The sequence below is a fragment of the Octopus sinensis genome, unplaced genomic scaffold (genome assembly GCF_006345805.1).
Source record: "Octopus sinensis unplaced genomic scaffold, ASM634580v1 Contig01677, whole genome shotgun sequence".
Taxonomy (NCBI): Eukaryota; Metazoa; Mollusca; class Cephalopoda; order Octopoda; family Octopodidae; genus Octopus; species Octopus sinensis.
In genome coordinates, this window is record NW_021824990.1 from 1 (window position 1) to 10,000 (window position 10,000).

Sequence of the window (10,000 nt, forward strand, 5' to 3'; positions counted from 1 at the left end):
GGTTCATCTGCAGCTTATCACCGCCGCAGTTTTTGCTTCCGCTCACTTTTAATACAAAGTGCATGCGAATGGTGTAATCCTTACCTCGAAGTTCGTAGTAAAATGGTTTTTCCTTTTGTTGTTGTTTCTGGTTCTGAAGATGGTTTTCCAAGAGAGAATTTATCAGGAAGTTTTTCTTGCATACTTTACAGTTGCACAGCTTTTCTCCCATATGCATTTTAATGTGCATTTTCAAATTGGTGCGCAGTACAAAGTCCTTGCCGCACAGCTCGCAGTGGAAAGGTTTCTCGTCAGTGTGTTGTGTCTTGGTGTGCATTTCCAATGTAAATACGCAAGCAAAGTCGAGGCTGCATATATCGCAGTGAAAAGGTCTTTCACCGGTGTGCGTTTTCATGTGAGCTTCAAGTCCACAGCTCTTAAAGAAATCCTTGCCGCACACCTCGCAGCGATGCAGTTTTTCGCCGATGTGCGTCTCGACGTGATGGCTCAAGGAGGAGAACAGAGGATAACTTTTACCACAGAGTTCGCATTCGTACTCTTTACCCTCGACGTTACTTTTCGAAAGCATCATAATGGAGGCTCTTTCGAAAAAATCATTACCACATATCGTACAATTATCAGACGACTTCTCGCTAATTTGCTTGTCATTGTCCCCGAGCTTGAACACTTTCTTAATTTGGAACGATGGTGTTGGGTGATGTTTCGAGCAGCCATCTTTGCAGTCCGTCACTTTCACTAGACTTGAGCTTGTGTCCACTTTGCTGCTGCTGCTGCTGTTGCTGCTGCTGTTGCTGCTGTTGCTGCTGTTGCTGCTGTTGCTGCTGCTGCTGCTGCTACTGCTGCTACCAACGCCGTCCTCGTTGTTATTGTCGCCATGACCATGGCCTTCGCTGACGCAACCGCCACAACCAATACTGCCAACGCAATCACCACCACCACCACTACTCCCACCACTCCCACAATCCCCACAGCTATCACAGTCACTGCTACTTCCAAGTCTTATTCCTCCTCCTCCTCCTCCTCCTCCACCTCCCCCTCCTCCTTTTCCTACTCCAAACGTTTCTCCTCTGAGGATGTCCTTTTCGGCTTCCTTCGGGTCGGCTTCAAAAGCGCTACCGCGGAAGCAAGCTTCCTTATGGCCCTTGTCGGCTACTTTACTCGTACACAGCATCTTCTTGCGTGCCAATGAGTGTCTCTGCATGAATCTGGATATGTCTATGTGTCTACGTACACTATATAAATATATATATATATATATATGGGCTATCAGGCCGAAACTCCGAAGTCACTGTCACACCTTTTTCTTGTCAAAGTTTAATAAACCTGTACTCCAATAAAAATGACGAGTAATTCTTTAGCTCAATGCTAAATTGCTTTTATATACATATATATATATCTTGACATAAAAACAAACATTAATATATATGAATGAATCTATAAATATATTATGCAGTATGTGGGCGCGCGTCGTAATATATATATATTATATACATATATATAATATATGTATATATATATATATATATCAAGATAATCAGCCGAAATTACTACGATGATCCGGTCTTGACTGAAGACTGAGGGGTTCGAATGTCCTGTCCATGTTTATTGTATCGTCTTCTATGAGTTATACGTTCTTGTCCATGTTGTATTTTTCTACATACCTTACTTATATATATATATATATATAATTATATATATATATTATATAATATATATATAATATGTATGTATGTATGTATGATGTATAATATATATATACACGCTTATATATGTGCGTATATATATGCTTATGACGTGATTTTCTTTATGTATCAATGTTTATACCCGTGTGGGTGTATATATGAATGTATTTGGTATAATTTATATTTTGATGTGATGTTCTTGTTAAAGATGGTGTTGTTGTTGTTGTTGTTATTTTTTGTGTTTATCTATTTGGTGAAGGCAGGTGCTGCCGTTCTCAGTGCATATTAGTCTTTGTCTTAATTGTTCTTTGCTGTTAGTACTGCTGCTACCGCTGCTCCTACTGCTGCTACCATTGTATTTACTACTACTTGCTTCTGTTGTTGTTGTTGCTGTTACTATCGGTATATACGACCGCCACAGCTATAAGCGTTTACAGTAGTAGTAGTAGTAGTAGTAGTAGTAGTAGTAGAAGTTGTTGTTGTTGTCGTCTTAAGTCTGCTGTTAGCTAGTTATAGCCGGCTGGAGCCATTATAGATATTCATGCGGAGATGAAGCATGTATATACTCATATATACACACACATATATGACTACAGTTGCGACAAATTCGCGCATTCAAACAGTCACACACTCTATATGTATATATATATCTAACCTATATATATAGAGAGAAAATAGATAGATAGATAGATAGATAGATAGATAGATAGATAGATAGATAGATATAGAGATAGATAGATAATAGATAGATAGATAGATAGATAGATAGAGATAGATATAGATAATAGATAGATAGATAGATGATGATAGATAGATAGATAGATAGATAATAGATAGATAGATAGATAGATAGATAGATAGATAGAAACACACTGCCAAATATGGTTCGCACAACTCTTTTTATCTATCCTTAGAATTCGCTTGCAGTTGTAACCATTCCAAGAAAAAAATATATGGAATTGATTTTTATACAGTTGTAGTAGTTAAATTTTGACGTTCCAGACAAATATGGGTTGAATAGATACATAAAGTCATAAAATATTGTGTATATATGTATATATATGTATTCTATATATATATTTCTATTTTCCCTTTTTTACAACTTTTTTCCCTTCTGCTAATGATTTCATAGATTTCCGTCACATGTTACCCTTCCAATTTTACTTGGGTCAGTTGAATTTATAAATTTATATAAATATTTATTGTTCAGAATATTCACAAAACTATATATATAATATATATATATATATATATATATATAATATATATATATATATATATTGTATTGTAATTCCCCTTCGTAATGTTCGTTCGTTTGTTTTTTTTTAATAATTTAGATTGTTTTCCCTTGGTCATCTATCCATAATAACGTGGGTCGTAATTATAAAAGACTATATTTTATATGCATAGATACATATACATGCATATAATATATATATATATATATATATATATATATATATATGTGTGTGTGTGTGTTCCACTTTTTGAAGAACTTTTATTCTTGCATTTTGACTTTTAAAATTTGCTTGGGTTTGCTAAGTTTATAAATTATAACCTTCACAATATTTCCACAACCCTTTTTCGAGATAGATAGATAGATAGAAAGATAGATAAATAGAACAGTGATGTTCGTTTGTAAGTTTCTTTGGTTTTCTGTAATTTAAAAAAGCTCATTTATAATTTTCCCATTTTGCTAATGTTTATATATCTTTATTTTATTATTATTTGCTTGTTTTATTTTAAATATCTCATCTTTTCAATTGCGCTTCTGTTAGTTTCTGGCTTATAAACCATATATATATATATATAATATATATATATATATATAATAATTATATATAATAAATAGTTGTCTTTGGATTTTAAGGGCAGGGGTGTTTCTTTTAAATGTCTTTTTAAACTGACGTCGAATGCCTGAGTTTTTAAATTTAAGATATTTTTGTTTTTCCCTTGTTGCTTACAAGATTTTGAAAAATGAAACTTTGAAAGCTACTCAGAATTATTTCTCAGTCGTTCATCCATAGTAATTCTTTCATGTCAGATAAACGAGAGTAACGCAGCAACGAGAGCTGCTGTTACTGCCATTATTGTTGTTGTCATTACTGTTGCTGTAGCTGCCGTCTTGTCGTCGTCGTTGTTGTTGTTGTTTGTTGTTCATGGAGAGAAATTTCTTCATTGACTTGCAGTTTGAGTGACAGGAAATGACGTCTGCAGCAAAATTTTTATTTGAGATTTATAGTGAGAGACAGGGAAACTGAGAAAGAATGAGATTCAGGGAAACAAATTAATATGAAAAAAAAAAATCTATAAATAATTTAGCTCAGTCGGTCAATCAGCTATTATTATTATTGAAATTATTTATTCTATTTGTTACGTGTGAAGAACTGATGTTCCCTCTCACAACGAAGACCTACCCATCAATACATAATGTATTTGATTAAGCCGCTATTGTGTTTAGGTCAAAGGTAGCAACTCAAGAAAAAAAAACTAGCAAAGACGAAGGAAAAAATAGAGGTAGACAACGAGGATGGGTATAAGGCAATGATATTGAATAACGTTTTAAATGTCTTTCGCAAAGGTGTGTAAGGAGTGGGGGATGGATGTAGTTATCGATTTGTGCGAAGAGAAATACCCATATTTGTCTAGGGCAGGATAGTATGAACGTCAGCCGTAGCTACGGTGGAGTAGCAAAGGGCGGTAGAAATATATCATAAAATATGTTATGGAAAATTTCATAAACTTACGAAATATTTAAAACGAAAACTGGATCACGAAATTCAGTTCACTGGGAGCTAACAGCTTACACTTTGTGATGGTGCTCACTGAGATGACAGAAATGAGCAAAAGCTGAAAAATGTAAAAATATCAAAACAAAAAAAAAATACTCGAAAAATAAAAATGGACGAAAATATTTGTAGGGTAAATAAAATGAAGTAAAAGAAATAAACAATGGATAAAGAAAAAAAAAAAAAAGGAAAATAGACAGAGGATTCTTGTTATCTTTCAGTAATAAAGTTCTCTGTCTGTCACCGAGCGATTTTGAGCCAATTTCTTTTCATAGATAGTCAATCACTTGGGCTATTATATAGGTCTATTTGTAGTTTCACTTGGTTATTGTCCAGATCTTATTGATTTGAAGATGTGACACCCTTCACTTTGACTTATAATAGTTTATCTTTCTTTCCTTTTCTTAATTTTTTTCTTCTGGAAATAGGAAAAAAAATCTGGCTTGCTTTGGTTTTTACATCTCTATATTAAATTGTCATCTATTATCAATTTGCTTTCTTTTTTTTCTTATTAGGTTTTGGTTTAAATAGAAAAAAATAGGCCACTGAAGAAAAAGCAAATACGATAGGGGAATTAACGCGTCATTGCTATAATTGTGGCTCAGATAGATCCAAAAAGCCAATAATAATAATAATAATAATAATAAAGCTGAAAATATTACAAATTTAACAGGATCCTAGTTTTCAAATTCTGGTTTCCGTCCCCTACAATATATCATTGCTAATCATAAATAACGCTCATAATAAAACTCTCAACTTGCAGTTACTTGAGGTCTCTGTAAGAAACTTGGAACATCTCCTATGAAACAAAGTAACAACAATGTAAATAACAATAACAATAATTATAACTGAAATAAGAATTCAGACTAAATTAGTACTGATCAAGCTGAACTTCCATCCAATGTTTGCTCAATTTTCATCACAATTTTACGTCTACCTTCAGCTCAATCTCAATCTGATTTTGAGTCCAAATTCGGCTCAATTTCCGTCAAACGTTTCGTTTCAATAGTTCCTTTCTGTCTCAATTTCAAATGCAATTTTAGCTCAGTTTTAATCCAGTATTTGTACAATTTCAGCTTCGTTTCAGTTCAGTTCTCATTGTTAAATTTTCTTGGTGTTGAAGACGGAGGATCGATTTACTTGAAGCGTTTCCAAATAGTACAAAAGTAATTCATTTTGAAAGTAGGTATATATTTTTCTTTTACGTATGTTGATATGTGTTACATATATATATATCATAAATTGAAGGAATTATATTCCAAGCTACCTCTTCATGAAGCAGATCTGAATATTATTTTATGTCTGAAGGTTTACAGATAGGAGATGTTCTGCATGTATGAGCATATATGTATATACCTATTATGAATTTGTTATATTTACATCATCATTAACATTAATATTTATATTTATAAAATGTATTTCCCATATTGTAATGAAACACGTGTAACACAGTATTAAAATATTATCACATGTTCTAGTCTTGTTTTAGTATACAAATGCTTTGTGAGTACGTGTGAGAGTTGGTTCTTTGCTTAAATGTTTCGTCCTGTATATCTACGAATAGTTAAGCAGTTATACATGTATTAGTATATATATATATGTGTGTAAAATAGTTCCGTTGTATTTGTTCACGGGTATTTAATGATAGTCTGATTTAGACAAAATCACATGACTTCACTGAATATGTACATTCTTAGTGTTTTTTTTGTGAGAGGCGTTAGTTTGTAGCTTAAATATTTGTTTCTGCACTTTCTTTTTCCCTGAATTTTTATACCCTCTTATTTCTCATATATTTCATACAATATACACCGGCTATCTTCAAAATGCATTGGTAAATTCAATAAATATTTATGTGTCAACATATATATATAAAATACATATATATGTATATGTATGTACGAATGTTCGTATATGTATGTATGTACGAATGTACGTAAATGTATGTGTGTATGTATGTATATACGTATGTATGTATATACGTATGTATGTATTGTAAACAGTTTAAATTATGTGACTATAGAGTGAAACTGCTGCCGATATTTAAAGAGTTTTCCATCGAAGATGGCATGAAAGTATTATCATAAATAGTAACCACAACCATCATCATCATCATCATCATCATCATCATCGTCATACTCAGCCTGCTCTTCATCATCATCGTCGTCATCGGCATCATAATCGTCGTTATGTAGTAGTAGTAGTAGTAGTAGTAGTAGTAATAGTCGACGTCGCCGTCGTCGTCATCGTTGTCGCCATCTTCATTCTCATCCTTCTCCTCCATCTCGTTATCAGCACCAGCCTCAACATCGTCAGAGCTATTAATTATATCACCTCTTTCTTAAAAATTTGCCCTCAAAGTCATTCCATATTTGGATAAAAGGAATTATATTTGGAATGGCCGTACGGTAGCGCGGTGGAGGAGAGCATTAACTTTTTCCCGTCTGCAATTTTTTTTTTTTTTAAGATTCTTGGTTCAAGTCTTCCTTGATGCGCTTTTTGTAATTTATCCTCTCCACATCATTTTTCTGTTAATTTTCGTTCTAGAACATGTGTGAAAAGTGAGTTATGGTTTCATGAGAGAAGATTCATTAACAAAATCTAATTAAAATATGAGAAACCAACAAATCGTTAGTGACATAATGATGATGCTGATAGTGATGATAATATTGATGAAGATGAAATTGTTTTTAATATTGTTATGGTTCTTGATTTTGTTAATGAGTCTCAACCCTGATCGAGAAGATCTATTGTAACCAGTACGTAATTTGAGGGTAGCATTTGGCTGATGTTTCTAGCAGGTGATGTTTCTTGCAGTAGCAGTTGCTGTTGTTTTTGTTATTGTTGTTGTTGTTGTCAATGAAAGTCTTTAATTGATTTTGTTTCGTAGTTTAAAAAAATATCATTTCTGGTTTTCTTCTTTTTCATTTTTAATAATCCCGATCATCTGTAATTAAAAAGAAGGAAAAAAAAAAGGGAAAATTACATTAAAGAAAAAAATATTTATAAGAAAGATAGAGCATGAACATGAAACAGAGGAAATTAATGGAAATAAATTACAATATGAAATAAGATAAAACAAATAAAATAAATAAAATTATTATTATTATTGTTTTTTTTTAAATCTCAGGCTCTATTGGAACACCTGGCGTCTTGCATACGTAACGGGCTTGCTACCTGCAGCATACGGCACCATGCTACTAGTTCTTTTCAGCTATCTAATACTTTCCTGCTTATTCTGGCCGTGCCAAGGAGGCAAACCTTTTGTAATATTTATTTCTTTATTGCCCACAGGGGGCTAAACGTAGAAGGGACAAACAAGGACAGACAAACGGATTAATTCGATTATATCGACCTCAGTGCGTAACTGGTACTTATTTAATCGACCCCGAAAGGATGAAAGGTAAAGTCGACCTCGGCGGAATTTGAACTCAGAACGTAGCGGCGTGGAATAAGCTGCCGGACGAGATAATGAAGATGCAGACGACCGCTCGGTTCAAAGTCTCCCTTGACCACAAATGGCTTGAACTCTTTACATGATCACCCCCCTGTACATAACTCCATGTCCCCCTACATGGCCTTGCTTTTTGCTTTTTGAGCCAAAAAATTAACTAACTAACTATTTCTTTACTACCCACAAGGGGCTAAACACAGAGAGGACAAACAAGGACAGCCAAACGGATTAAGTCGATTATATCGACCTCTGTGCGTAACTGGTACTTATTTAGTCGACCCCGAAAGGATGAAAAGCAAAGTCGACCTCGGCGGAATTTGAACTCAGAACGTAGCGGCAGACGAAATACCTATTTCTTTATTACCCACAAGGGGCTAAACACAGAGGGGACAAACAAGGACAGACATGGGTATTAAGTCGATTACATCGACCCCAGTGCGTAACTGGTACTTAATTTATCGACCCCGAAACGATGAAAGGCAAAGTCGACCTCGGCGGAATTTGAACTCACAACGTAACGGCAGCCGAAATACCGCTAAGCATTTCGCCCGGCGTGCTAACTCATTTCTACTGCTGAGTGAACCGGAGCAACGTGAAATACAGTGTCTCACTCAAGAACCTCAACGCACAGCCCGGCACAGAAATAAAACTCTCAACCTTACGATTTGTAAGTCGGACGCATTAACCACCGAACCATGCGCCTCAACTGCAAAGTAGTCCTTGATAAAATGCAATACATAAATCCGCTTACTAGATACTGAATGCAAGGTCTCCAAAAGGATTATGTAATTAAGCGGCAGTTGATGAGGGCGTTCTTTGACAACGAGTGGTGACGCACTCTGATTAAAGTTGTAACAATAGGATTTAGCAAGAGTGAAATAAATTTGAGGAAGATATGGCAAATTGATTAGAAGAGTTTATTAGAAAAGGTATCGCGACAGACTGCAGAGAATGGCGGAGTCGGAGATTTGTAAAATTCCTTGGGATTTTCCAATCCAAACACATCGGATCTTAGAACATAACAGACCGGACCTAGTGGTGATCGATAAGATGCACCACATTTGCTATATAGTTGATGTTGTGTTCCTCCTTTGACCCACGAATAGTCAAGAAGGAACTGCCCGGCTATGAAAAATGAAGAAGGTGAAAATATTGCCAATTATTGTTGGTTCCTTGAGTATAGTATCAGAAGACACCAAGAGGAATATAAAGGAGATCGGAAAATGGTGTTCAGTAGAAATATTGCAAAAGGTTTAAGGCGGCGAGCTGGCAGAAACGTTAGCACGCCGGGCGAAATTCGTCTGCCGCTACGTTCTGAGTTCAAATTTCGCCGAGGTCGACTTTGCCTTTCATCCTTTCGGGGTCGATAAATTAAGTACCAGTTACGCACTGGGGTCGATGTAATCAACTTAATCTCCTTGTCTGTCCTCTCTGTGTTTAGCCTCTTGTGGGTAGTAAAGAAATAGGTATTGTATATCACACAAGGCGGCGAGCTGGCAGAAACGTTAGCACGCCGGGCGAAATGCTTAGTGGTATTTCGTCTACCGCTACGTTCTGAGTTCAAATTCCGCCGAGGTCGACTTTGCCTTTCATCCTTTCGAGGTCGATTAAATAAGTACCAGTTATGCACTGGGGTCGATATAATCGACTTAATCCCTTTGTCTGTCCTTGTTTGTCCTCTCTGTGTTTAGCCCCTTGTTGGGTAGTAAAGAAATAGGTATTGTATATCACACTGTATTAGTGCATGACACAAACAGAAATCTCGTTATAAAACACACACACACACATACACGCGACGAGGGTTCTTTCAGTGTTCGTCCAGCAAATCCACTCACAAAACTTTGGGTGACCGACGCTATAGTAGAAGACACTTGCCCAAGATTCCACGCAGTGGGACTGAACCTGGAACCACATGGTTGGAAAGCAAACTTCTTGCCTCACAACCACGCCTGCGCATATAAAATACTCTATACATTTAAAAGTATATTGTCAACTACTACATTGAAAGTGTGTAATCGATTTTGCTATATCCTTGGAAGGCTTAATAATCAATCACCTTTAGCCAAAAGCATTAAGAG

At 35.3% G+C, this 10,000-nt stretch overlaps 1 protein-coding gene and 2 long non-coding RNA genes across 3 annotated transcripts in view; all 3 read right to left on the minus strand.

Annotated features, from left to right (window-relative positions):
- Positions 1-46: 46 nt before the first annotated feature.
- On the minus strand, positions 47-571 carry LOC115227090 (zinc finger protein 25-like; the record flags this gene model as incomplete). The annotated part of the gene is made up of 1 exon (XM_029798016.1): positions 47-571. A coding segment is annotated over exon 1 (525 nt), but the record flags the coding sequence as incomplete, so codon positions are not given.
- A 2,345-nt stretch (positions 572-2,916) lies between these two features.
- Positions 2,917-4,976, minus strand: LOC118760910. The gene is made up of 2 exons (XR_004997034.1): positions 4,430-4,976; positions 2,917-3,939 (listed from the first exon to the last, which is right to left on the minus strand). It is a non-coding gene; the product is annotated as an uncharacterized LOC118760910 (long non-coding RNA).
- Positions 4,977-6,418: 1,442 nt separating this feature from the next.
- The window catches only part of LOC118760911, a 9,405-nt gene continuing 5,823 nt past the window's right edge, over positions 6,419-10,000 (minus strand). Inside the window, exon 3 of the long non-coding RNA XR_004997035.1 lies at positions 6,419-6,938. This is a non-coding gene — a long non-coding RNA (uncharacterized LOC118760911). The remainder of the gene's footprint in view (positions 6,939-10,000) is intronic.